This window comes from Melozone crissalis, unplaced genomic scaffold, assembly GCF_028551555.1.
Source record: "Melozone crissalis strain CALT ecotype California unplaced genomic scaffold, PUWL_Pcris_2 ptg000014l_1, whole genome shotgun sequence".
Classification (NCBI taxonomy): domain Eukaryota; kingdom Metazoa; phylum Chordata; class Aves; order Passeriformes; family Passerellidae; genus Melozone; species Melozone crissalis.
The window spans coordinates 8398452-8411546 of NW_026535792.1; the positions used below are offsets into that span (position 1 = coordinate 8398452).

The 13095-nt window shown below is 40.7% G+C and overlaps 1 protein-coding gene across 3 annotated transcripts in view; it reads left to right on the forward strand.

Annotated features, from left to right (window-relative positions):
• The window catches only part of ARNT2 (aryl hydrocarbon receptor nuclear translocator 2), a 91420-nt gene that overhangs the window by 56851 nt on the left and 21474 nt on the right, over positions 1–13095 (forward strand). For all 3 annotated transcript variants that reach the window (XM_054272829.1, XM_054272831.1, XM_054272830.1), the window contains 3 exons: positions 6409–6485; positions 8416–8550; positions 9345–9419. In XM_054272829.1, coding sequence (XP_054128804.1) covers positions 6409–6485; positions 8416–8550; positions 9345–9419 — 287 coding nt within the window. The remainder of the gene's footprint in view (positions 1–6408; positions 6486–8415; positions 8551–9344; positions 9420–13095) is intronic.

Consider the following 13095-nt stretch of genomic DNA (forward strand, 5'->3'; position numbering starts at 1 on the left):
AAAATTCCAGGAGGAGACAGTGGAGCTCATCCAGACCCCATGATGAGTGGGGTTACCTGACCTTGGCGTTTGCAGGAGTTGAAGAGGTTGTTTGTGATGTGGCAGCGCCTGCTGGCATGAGTCAAAGAATCAAACCAGGAGCTGTCCTGCCCTTTTGTGGCTGTACACCACGGCCATAAATCACATTGATCCAGGGATTATGAGTCCTAAGAGGTGGTTTGTACCAAATGTGTGCAGTGGTGTGCAGATGTGAACTTCTTGTTGTTTTTTGCTGAAATGCAGTTTTGGAAGCAGAGGAAAACTGCCCCTCTTGTTGCTAATAGGATTTAATAGGAGTCAAGATGTTCCAATTTTGCTTCTCTCTCAAAAGTGTGAGAGCACAGTGTCTGTAGAGTGCTCTGAAAATTGATGTTTTGTTCTGTTTTGTTTTCTTCTACAAAAAGATTTAGTTTTCTATTGGTAATTCTAAATGCAGTTGAATTCAACCTTGAAATACGGGGTGTCTACTCAAGAAGGTGTAGGTCAAATAAGATTTTGTTTAGCCTGAATGAGAATCTTGCCTCATGTTATGGGATGTTTAAAGAGATCTGACTCTTCAGGGGTGTATGTTGCTAATACAGAACTACACATGCATGAACTCATGGCAGTGTGTGCCCTTCAGCCACCAGTTCTGCAGGACAGCAGCTTGGGATTAAAAGGATCTTCATACCAATGGCCAGGTATCAATCATATTGCAAATCCCAGTTGGCAATAGTGAGATCTTTTTCCCATCTCAACTCTTCCAAAACCTTGCTGCTTATTACTTCATGAGAAGTTTTTATTTCACTGGAGGTCGAATGGGAGTTTCGACCAGTGCCTCTGTGTCTCTCCAGTGTTCTGATGTGTTTCCAGAAGGAGGTTATATCCTGTCAGCCTAGACTTTGCAAAGACAATCCAGGCCACCTCTGCTTTCCATTCTCAGAGTGCATTCTCTTTACCCTTGTGGGTTTTCTCTGCAGTTCTTCATGTTTTCACTTCACTTCACAAAATGTAGGTCACTGGCACTACACGTTCTTATTTCAGATTCTTATTTTGTAGTGATGGATAACACAAACAATATTTCCTGTCTTGCCTGGCAGTGTAGGACACAGCATCCTTCTCTTTTGTGTGGTGCATCCTGCAGGCGTCCTAAGACATCTGATACAAATTTTTATGTCTTCCAGGTTGCCTTTTTCTCACTTGTCAGCTGCAAATCTTGCTTTGAATTGTGTGATGTTTCAATTAGTAATATCAAGTTCCATTCTGTTTCTGTTGGTTTAGCTTATGACTGTTACTGTTCCCCAAGTGCATGCTTATGCATTTAGTAATGTTGGATGTCATCCCATTTCTATTACTCCACTCCACAAAATCACATGGTGCTCCTTATGATATCCCAGTGCTCCTCCATAATGTTAATGCCTCCAAACTAATCCTAAGGGATGTTTTTGATTTTGACAGCCTTATGTGGAATTTCATTGGTCTTTTATGTTACCATCCAAATTGTTACTTCTATTAGTCATGTCTGGGTGCCTTTTCCAGGGCACACAGAATTGAATCAGGGTCTTTTTCATGAGTGTTTATTTGCCTTCCTATTCTTCCCCACTTTGTGTTGGTGATTGTCATGTATCCATTGACTTTCAAAGTTGATGGGGATATCCGTGGGCTCAATTGTTCCCCTGTATGTTTGAGTAAATAAGTGACAACATCACTCCATTTGTTCTCATTTCCAGTGGTAATCCGACCATAATCTGCAAAGCAAATGAGATAACTACAGCAGTAATGGAATTTGCCAAGGCTTCTCTACCCTGTAATAAAATTACTTTGTTGAAATCAGCAAGCCCTGCATGGTCTCTGGATTCTTGGGAATAAATGGGCATGTGCTAAATCACAGCTGTTTAAAAATTCAGTGATCAAAAAGATAATTTTCATTTATTTTTCAGTTGCCAAGTGGACACTGGTATAAAATCCAGATCCTTTTCTTTCAAAGCATACAATGTGGCTTATATATATATATATATATGCACATGCCACACTGCATATACAGTAATATAAGCTAATATACAGTACAAAGATAATATTTCACAATATTATCAAATACCTTTCATCTGTACTTAGTCTCGTTTGTTTAGCACTTGGTATTTTCTCTTTCTGGGTTGAATTGCATTGTCTGTGGCCAATGTTCAGTTTTTTTGGTCCCACACTGAATAAATCAGTGTTGGCACAGAAGCATCAAGAGAAGAACTGCTTTGTGATCATTATTGGTGGGATAGACTATTTGACAGTGCTGCTGCAGGGAGGAGTCTGCAAATCTGGAGTAATCTGAGTACTTCAAACAGGTGAAAATGAATAAGCTACAGACAGCTGGTGGTGTAATTCAAGGGCTGGGTTTGTTGTGTTATGGCTCAGGTCTGTGTTCAGCATGACAACACTGGCACATCCAGCCTGCCTTTGTGGTTTTTCTCATTTGTGTGGAGCAGCAAGGCTCATGTACTGGCACACTGTCTTCAGCCCCTTCTTCACTGAGAAAGGGGAGACAAAACAGCCTCAGTTCAGGCTGTGTGTTAAGGGTCTGTTCATTTTTCTCCACCTGAAAGACAGCACACTTGTATCCCCATATGCTGGCCTCAAGAAATGAGATGTAAACTTGGTGTGGAAGTCAAAGGAAAAAGCAGTCAGATGTCTCAGATGGATGTTCCAGCCAGTCATGGTGTATGTTTGGTTAAATAATGACAGTGTGAAGTTGGGTTATTTGGAATGAGGTAAAAGGACCCCTGGTTTGAGGCTGGCTGAGCAGCAATCCCAGCATTTGTCCCTCTGTTCCCAGTGAGGCTGCTCTGATGCAGTTTGTGATCCTCAGCCTAGACAGTGCTTCAAGTTCATAACCAGTCATAAAACTAAGAAGTGCTGACCTTCTCCTGGGTTTTGTTCCTGTTTTCAACTTAAGCAAGATTTGCTTCTTTTCTCCTTTTTCCCCCTCTGAATATCTCATTCCTGGAAGGAAATGAGTCTTCTGTGGTCCATATGATATTTTCCTAATAGGTTTGTTTTGCTTTCTTTTTGTGGCATAAGATTTGGTAGAGAGAGAAGATAAAGTCTGTCAGGAATTTGGTAGTTTTCTGTAAATCAAGGCCAGGATCTTGCACAAAAGCACATAGTGAAGCAAAGAGATAGATACATATTTTGAAACTTCAAATAAAGAGTCACAGAATAATGTTAAATTCAGATAATGTTGAAATCTTTTTTTTTCTCTTTAGTTAAAAAAGAAACATTTTAGTCTTCCAAGTCAGACTTACGGTAACATCTTAACCACAGCATGCCAAAGCTGTTAGGTTATTTTAAAGTTTTGGCCAGAATCTGGACGTTTGTGCAAACTACTCCCTCTTCCAATACAAAACAAAATAGTTGCTTGAATATTCCTTGCAGTGCTGTCATTTTTTAAGGCTTTATTTATTTTTATAAAGAGTGGTTAATTTGTTTTTTATTGGGATTTTTCACGAGATTTTTATCCTTAGTATGCTATCCACAGCCTTTTTTGTGAAAGCCTTTTTCCATTGTTTTATGTGAGAGATAAAGTCACACAGTGTAGTTCCTTCCCTGGCAAGTAACTATCTGAAGTGATTCTAATGAAGACAGGCATTATCAGGGGATTGATAGCGACCACTGGATATTTAAATTCCATCTTTTTAAAGAATTAGAAATTATTTCTTTTTTAGTGTAGTGAAAGAAAACCATAAACGCACCAACGCTGTTCTGTGTCTCACAGAAGATGTGGGGCAGAAGGGTAGAGAAAGAAAGCAGAAAATGAATATGCAGAAGAAAGCAGAATTTGCTTTTCTGTTGTTAGAGCCAACTGGAAGCTCACTGGGAAAACTAAAAAGTTCTTTCTGTCCACACCAACACACAGTGTTGTGCTGTGGGAAACTGTTTGCTGGTATAGAGGACACTTGGAAATTAAATATAACCTCTGATGGCACAGCATTCTATTTGTGATGCTCACTTGCAGCTTAGCTGTGCCAGTTGTTGATGTGAACTCAGGCAAGCACAGCACTGTATTTATTATTTTAGAGGGGTGTATATTTGGTGTTGAGAAATAAACCCTCTCCCAGGATTACACATAAACAATGTGAATAATTGAAGGATGTTTATTTTGTTGATGCCCCCTAAAGGTCAGTTTCGTGGCTGCTTTCCTCGAAGCTTGTACAACATTTTTTAGAGATAATGATGGTACTTGGTGCTGCTAAGGAGCATATTGCATTGGGTTAAGAGCTGGACAAAGTGGTAGAAAGTGCAGTGCACATCTTCATTTACCTGTCCATAATGGAGTGTGTTCAATAGGAAATATGCTAAAGCAAAAGTAAATCTCATCTACAAATAAAGACACCCAGAGCCGAATCTTTGAAAATATCAACTGAAGAATAAAGAAAATAATTTCTCTCTGTGGAATGCTGCCAGTAATAGCACCTACATTGCAGAGAAGCATAAAATCTTTTTGTCATATTTTTTCTCCAGGCACTTTGGGAAGGGGTTGATAATCCACTGGGTCATGTATTGATTAATTCCAGGCAGATTGGCTTTTATTCATACAGGGTCTTGTGGCATAACCCAACTAAGACATTTTCCATTTTGCTATACAGACCAAATATAATCCATCTTGGGCAAAAGGGGGAAAAAAAAAGATGAAAGCTAGAACAACAGCCTCCCTTTGTCAACAGAGTGACATCAGAAATAATGTTTCTTAGCTAGGTTTAATTTTGGGCGTTGTTTATGTTACTTTGATTTTATTTGAGCAGTAGCAAGCATGGACCAAGTTCCTAAAATGGTAATCACTGTTGAAAGCTACAGAGAAAAAAAAAAGATTATGCAAAGTGGAAGCTGTCCAGCTGTATCTTTGCTGTCCTTTGCAATACTCTCTGCCACTAAGGAAATGATTGGAAAAAGCTTTTGAGGTCAAGGGAATATATTTCAAATATATTTCAAATGTGTCCTTCTCAAATAAAAAACACCATTTGAAAGGGATCTTTTGGTTAAGGTTATCCAACTGGAATGCTTAGAGTTGTGTCCTTAAAACTGCACTTGTTAGATGAGATAATAATGCTGCTCTTTTTTAAAGCTCCCTTTGATAAAATTCTAGTTATCAGTAGGGGGCTGCAAATAATGTTGTGCACCCCAGATTGTAAGATTATTGCAGAACAAGTTTCAGTATATTATACAAAAGCATGGGACAGTTTCCTTCATACTTTGTGTACTTTATTTTATTGTATAGTTCCGTGAAGACCAAAAAATACCTGTAAAATGCTGTTTGAATACTGATTGTCAGATAAGATTCAACTGTTTTGATACAAAATAACATCCTCAGAGATGACTCCATTCAGCAGCATTTTTAGTCCTTTTTCAGAGGTGTCATTTACGAAAGTGGTGTGCTGTCATCATCTGGACTGTCCAAAGATTGGCTTACACTGGGGATTATAAATTTCAAAAATAAAGTTGTTTCAGAAATGGTAGCTGCTTTGCAATTAATTTTGTTAATGCTTTGAAGTGCCTCTTAAATGATTCACTGCCTGTTATGACCGAATTCCTTGGAAATCCTTGTGAAAGAGTTTACAGATCACTTAAAATAGGTCAGTGGTGTCACTCCTGGAAGACGTTTTTTCAAGAGTTTTACATGAATTTGGTATCTCAGTGCTGGAGTTGGGAAATAGCCTTAGCTCAAGGCTTAGCCAGCAAGCAAGTAAACAGTGCTAATCTGAATGTTCCTATTTGTGAAACACTGAGATGGAAAATAGTACACATGTATGTTTGGAAGCTGTTCCTGTGTTTATAGTAGTTACTCCTGTTACAGAGCTGGAACAAGCAGTGTTAGCAAAGCATCCGCATTTTTTTCAGTCTTTCAACGTAACCACGCAGGTTTAGTCCATTATAGAAAAAAGTAAAACCAGCTGCTCAATATGAGCACAGAATTAGTGATTAATTTAGGCTGTGCCTTGTTTTTAAGGCTCATTATAAAATATTATTCACAAAGAAAACTGAACATAGTGTGCCTTCACTGACCATGTTAAGTGACCCCGTGGTTCCATAACGTGCTGGTGGAGCAGCACTCATGAAAATGTTACTGTCCATCTTGGTGTATAATGGAATTTTAGTGTCTGCTTTGTCTTCAGCAGCCAAAATTGCTGCTGTGGGTTCTGTGTATACATGTGGGGTATGTAGCATTGAGAACAACTGCGAAGCATTGTCTCATCTGAACCCGGAAATAGTGACTGAATCATAGAGAAGAAAATGAGGTTATTTTGTAAGATTTGGAGCATCTAGGAAAGTACAGAGCCAGGACAGCAGCATCTCTGTTTACTCCAATTTCCTAATTATAACAATATTTGTCATTGTTTACTCCAGGAATGACCATACCAGAAGAAGATGCTGATGTGGGACAAGGTAGTAAATACTGCCTCGTGGCAATAGGAAGGCTTCAGGTAATGCAAATTTTTCCATATATAAACTATTTCTGAAAGCATGATCATTGTTCTGGTGTGGTTATAAAAGAATTGCACACTGTTTTCCTACTAGATTGTAACTTTTAACATGCCTCCAGTTTATAAAGTGCCTTGATGTCTGTGCAGTCAGTGACTTCTACCAGCAGAGCAAAATGAAACTGTGATTTTGGTGCTGGATATGTGTACTTAATCCAGTAAGAGCAGCAGAGATGCTCCTGAAGATGAGTGTGCACAGACCTGCCACTCTTCAGTGTGTGTAGGGCTGGGGTGTTGGAGGTGGTGAGAAATGTGGCAGTGCAGGTGCTGCAAGTGCTGGGTTAAAGTGACCCCCAGAGCCAGTGATATGCTCCCTGCCATTTTTCCAGTCATTCACTCTCTGACTGCTTGAAAAACTGTGATTGCAGGAGCTATCCTGAAAATGGTGAAGATAAAGCAGTCAAGAGGCACTCCAGAAATCATAGCTTTATTCTCAGTGTGTATTGTGTTATGCATTCAGATGAGATGTGAGCTGAAGGAACTGGGAAAATAAAATTTTCCTTCCTTTTTGTGCAGATGGTTGCAATTGTTGTAGTGCATTTCTGAGCAGAGTTCAGAGCTCTGAGCTAAAGCAGCCGTGGTAAATCTCCTTCCCCACAGCAGGGAGGACAGTTTTTATTTTCCTGGTCTGGGAATCCCTCCATGGGTGATCGTATCTGAGCCTCTTGTATGATCCCCTGCACTCACTGCCATCTGCTAGGAGGGGATCACTCCTCCTGACAAGGTGGAATGACCCTTTCACAGGGGCCAGACCCATTTTACCTGAGGTGAACTGCCTGCAGATGTTAGCACATCTGCAGAGTGGCTCTCCATGGCCATGGCAGAGCTACACAAGTACTGCAGCATGGGTTTCAGGTTTATAATGCTTTCATAATTAAGAGTAATATATTCCACTAATGGAAAGAAGGAAGTTATGGGGATTCATGTGTTACGACTTCCAAAGAAAAATTATTTCCAAGTAATGTCAAGATGTCTGTTACGTTAGAGGACCCATTGTGGTATGTGAGGGCAGGCAGGAAGAAGCTCTGTGGTGGGTTAAGTCAGAAAGGAGTCAGGGTGCACAAATTAAAAACTCTTGTTCTCTAACAGCAAGTTGAAATCTTGCATATGGTGAACTGGCTAATCAGCTCTGAGTTAGCAAAAAAAAGGAGATTTTGCTCATTTTGCATTGTTGGCAGAGATGGCTCTGGAAGATGTAAAAGAATCAGTGGTCTCCTTTACACCTTCAGTGGGAAAGAATGGATATGAAGTGGCCTAATAACACAGATTTCAGACTGAAAAATGGAATGCATATGAAGTGGCCTGATAGCACAGATTTCAGGCAGAGAGCTGAAAACACACAGTTCCCTCTGGTGAGATTTGAGAAGTATTCAGAGAACTGTGTTTTTCATTATGAGCAGCCACTTGCTGGTCTAATATCCCCTACCTCAGCCTCTGGAGGACCTGGCTCAGGTTCTGTAGGTGTTTCAGGTGAGATTCATGTCATCTGAAAGGTTAGATAATGGGTTGGTTTCCTTTCCTGAGTGGATTGCATTGTGCCCTGCAAGTCGTTCATTCTTGGTTGACAGAGATAGGAACCACGATGCCTGATGTGCTGCAAAGTGAGATGAATCCAGCTGGACTTTCATCCTCAGTATATCCCCCCTTCCTGGGAACCTCTGGTGTGTTTGTTTTTCTGCTGGCTGTTAATCCTCAGTAGATGCCATGGGGTGAGATATTTGCCCTGCAAACCGGACTAAAGCTGTTCTGCCGTTTATCTGTGCTGTTGTTTTATTTTACTTCCTTCAGCTGCTAGCAGTGTGCCAGCACATTCTGTCCTTTATTTGTGGGTCAGATGTGGCTCTGGGTGACTGGTGTGGCTCTCTTGCCCTAGGTGACCAGCTCTCCTGTGTGCATGGACATGAACGGCATGTCGGTCCCCACGGAGTTCCTGTCCCGGCACAACTCCGATGGAGTCATCACCTTTGTGGACCCAAGGTGCATCAGTGTCATTGGCTACCAGCCCCAGGTCTGTGGCCACTGGGAATGTGCAGAATGGGTGGAGCTAATGCAGAAAATGCCATCTGAAAACATGAAGTATTTATAGCTGGTAATTCATACATCGGGTGCTGAATGCTGTTTGTTTTTCATTGCCGTCCACGCCTCTGTGTGGGGTATCTGTTTATACCTTTAGATCTGATTAAAATTCTAACAGCAGAGTCCTCTGAACCTTGCACAGCTTTCCAATGAAGACATTTCTGTGACAGAAAGTTAACAGTGCTTGGAGAGAGTTTTAGTCCTGTAGACCTTTGATTCTGCTAGTCTCTTGAACAGTAAGCAAACATAATTTACAGCATCTATTTTCCTTTAGGCTACATCTGCTCCTCTGAACAGGAGGCTAGTACAGAACTGAGTAGAATAGTAAATGAACTACAGCTCTTCCTCAGATAACTCCCAGCAGTTGCAATTTAGAGGCAAAAGTAGCTCCGTGTTCATTTTTTTTTTTATTGTACACATTTTTTTTTATTTTAAATTGCTTTATAATAAGTGTTTTTACAAAAATTAATACCATAAAATGAGCTGTAGTAGCAGATGTCAGTCTTTTCAAGACACCATTTCAGAGGTAGTAGAAAATAACTTAAACTTTTGTGTAAAAACATGGGGCATTATGCCTACAAACCTTGTTTGTGTGGTTCATTCCTGATTAACTGAGTAGTCTTGTTAAATGTGATCGATCTTGTGTTTGCAAAAATGACTTGGAGGTCTACATGTGGATTTGTGTTGTATTTTGGGTTTTTTACATAGCTTTATGTTTTATTCTAGGATCTTCTGGGGAAAGATATTTTAGAATTCTGCCATCCTGAAGACCAAAGCCATTTGAGAGAGAGCTTCCAACAGGTGCTGTGTCCTGCTCCTTTTGTTCCACACTTTATTATTTTGTCCACAGAAGTAGTTTTTATCTTATTTTATTTTTATGCAGGAGAAGAAGTGGCAAGATACAAAACAATTTGTTGGTCAGTTATCAATTGGTTAAGCTGCATAATAAATGGAAGGAGGGGTTGACAGTATTTTCAGGAATAAATCTTCTAGTTATATATTTGGTTTTTTGCTGCACAGAGTGAACTGTTTTGGAGATGTCTGTGTTGATCCCCCTATTTTAAGTGGTAACCAAGATGATTTACCTTCCAAGATGGGCTGTTGGTTTGGAAGTAGTTACATCCCTCTGTGGTGCTGGATTGTTTGTAACTGAGTTCTCTGCTAGCGTAGATGATTTGCTTTTTCATGTACCTTAATGGAGTTGCACCACTTTAGATCAACATGTAATTTGACCCTTTTTCTCTGTTAGAAATTGAAATGTACAGGGAAGTAACAAAAGAAATACAACATACAGGAAGAGTTACTGGTTTGGATTCATTTTTACCATGGGCCACATTTATATCAGCTGAATCAGTGACATTTATTCCATTGCAGAGCTTGCTGTTTCAGCTTGGTCTGGGGCATGCATTAGCAGGGCTTTCCCCAAGCTGTCTCCTTATTGCTGGGCTTTTCAGTGCCTTTCCTGCTGCACCAGAACACCCTGCACAGGATGTTTAACCTATTGCTGAGGCTCAGTTGATCTAAGTGGTTCCAGATTTTCTAGCAACAACCAATAGCTCAACCAAGTTGTGTTGATCCATCTTACGTTGGATGCTGAGATGTATTTTCAGCTGTGAAATGTGGATATGAAGTGACTTCTCAGTAATTTGTATAGCCAACTGTTTGTTCAGGCATGGCATGCACAGACAGAGCCTCTGGGGGAAAAACAACGAAATGCTGTGTCCCTAGAACAGATTGCGAAACTGAGGTTATGGTCTCTGCAGAAGTGTTGGAGATGGTGTCAGATATTCGTCCTCCTGAGCTGTTTCTCACCATCCCCCCTTCAACAGGGACCATCAGCCCCATGGCCAAGTGTGCCTCCAGTTCCTTGCACACACACTGACTGCAAACAGCAGCCTTTTTAAATTCAAGATGTTGATTCACAGGCTGTGAGAGTTCAATGCTTTAAACAGGTCACCACACCCAGAACATCTCCTGTGCCCCACCTCGGCTGGGGATGTGATGCTGCAGCTGCATCCTCCTGATAGGGGTCTGTCACCAGGAGCCGGCTCTTCTCTCCTGCCTGCCCTCCTCCCCTCCTTCCTGCTGCCTTGGTGCTGGCATTGCTGGGAGGGCTGAGCCCTTGATTCCTTTTGCATGGAACTCCAGCTTTGGGCTGGTTCAGCTCCCTGCACTGCTGCCTGATGGCATCAGCGGCGCAGGAGCAGTGAGAACACATATGCTGTTTTTCAGCGGTGCCCAAATGATTGATTCCACTCATCTGTCCAAGGGACAGTGACAGAGAGCTGCTGGATAATGGGCTGTCAAACATCCTCTGGCAGGGAACCCGTGCAGTGATTGTCTGGGTCTCAGCAGGGCTGGCTAATGAACATTGCAGTTAATGCCCTGGTCCTGCCCGTGTTCACTGCGAGGGAGATCGGGCTGTGGCAGGCTGTCTCTGTGTCCCTGAACTCGGCTGCTGGCGACTCCACTGTCACCACTCACTGCTGGGCATGTGCAGAAAGTGATTTGCTGCATCAGGGATCTGCATGGCTTGCTTGAGGTCATACAGAAAGACAGCAGGAAAAAATGCAATTAGAAATTAAAGTTCCTGCTCACTCAATCTATGTCCAATCTATGAAAATAGTGTGTTGTTTCCTTAGCAGGCAATGCCTTCTTGGGTGTATTTTTGTTCAGTACAGTAGCAGTGTGATTTGGGCTGTTATTCCCATCGTGCAATAAAAGACTGAAGTAAACAGTTAAGCTTTGCACCAGGTGGTTTTTATTTCCAAAGAATATAAGAAAGTGAAGTTCAATCATTAGCTTTGAAATTTTTTGTGCTGGTTTGTTTGTGTGCTCTGTATTAAGACAGTTCAGGATTTTCCCACCAGCAATCTCTCTGCTTTATATATTATTACAAAATTACTGTTTGCTTAATCAGGCTTTCAGGGTAATAGATCACTGCCATTTGTTTTATTATTGTTAGTTTGGACTTAGAAATCTCTTAATTAAAAAGGTAACTGTGATTCCAAATAAACTCTTTTTTTTTTTTTTTTTTCTTAAAACCTGAAAGCTTGGCACTTCTTTTTTGCTGACAGTATCAGAACCAGGCTGGTGCATAACAGAAGAGGGAGGGAGGGTGGGTTTTGCAATTTTTGGTCAATTGCCAGTATCTATCTCAGAGCTTTATTTCCTTGGGAAGATAAATTCATTCATCAGGGTGGGAAAAATCAGGCCAGAATAAGATAGTCTCAAGGCTAAGACAAACAAATACAGGTTAATATCAAAGGGTCCAGTATACAGCTGTTGGATACCCAGTAGAATACTATTCAGATTGCACACTCTACACCAGCTCTTTGGTTTCTGCCCTGGGTGTGGTAGTAGAAAATTGCTGATAAAAGAATGTTGCTCAGTGAGCTCAGAAAAACCCTGTTAAAGCATTAAAAAAACCCCAACAAAACCAACCAAAAGTCATTTATTTCAATATGATTTTGAGCTTTCCTGGGCTTTGCTAAAGGTTGTTGTCTTCTATTTGCATTCTTTTCATTTAGTCCCATATCCAGTTGATTAATTGGAAGTGCAAACCTCTGAAAAAAGCAGGATTGGAACATTTTTCTTAATCTAATTGCTTGTCAATTAAGACAGAGGGTAAATAGTGGGACTTCTACATTTAGAGAATACAGGCTGCAGAAAGCTAATAAAAAGTAAATTCCAGATGTTAATGATTAAGAATCCACAAGATGTGGCATTTATTTGCAGTAGACCTTCCCTTTCCTTCCTTGGGGCAACCCTGAGATAGCCTGGTGGAAAAGCTGTAAAATATAAACAGAGATAGGCCAGGTAAGTGCCAGCTGAATGACTTGAAACCATGAAAGTTTTCTTCTGGCTGAACCCCAGATTGTTGGATAACACACAAAATGCAGTTGCAGGGCCAATATGAGAAGATTGGTTTGAATGTGCTTTAGTTGGCTGCTCCTTAATCCTCACTTGGTGCCCTGCTGTTGACTTGAACAAAACTTCAGTTACCAAACCCAGACATTTGAGTTTTTAGTTACAAACACATAGCCTGTGCAAGCAAGGAATTTATACTGTTAAAATGGGCAGTGGCTTGTCAATGTTCTCTCCATTCAAACACTGGCTCACTCTTTTTTCTGCTGAAAGCCAGAAGCAAGTGATTCTTGTTAGCAATTTGCCATCCTAGAGAGTCTTTCAATGTTTGGGGTAGGGGGGAACCAACCCCTGGTGGTTTCTAGAAAAACAAAAAATAAACACCACTGTATTTAAGCATTGTCCTAAACTTTGCTGCTGATTTTTCACATATATTAATTGTTTAGCTGGGTGTCCAAGCAGAAAAGCAGTCAACCTCAAAATGACTTTTCTTGTAGGCTTTTGTTTAGCTGCAGTGATTGGTTTATGGTTTACAGATAAACATTTAAAAGATCCTCAGTTTGGTTTCTGTCAATCTCTCGATAAGTGTTTCACATTAAAACATTCTTAA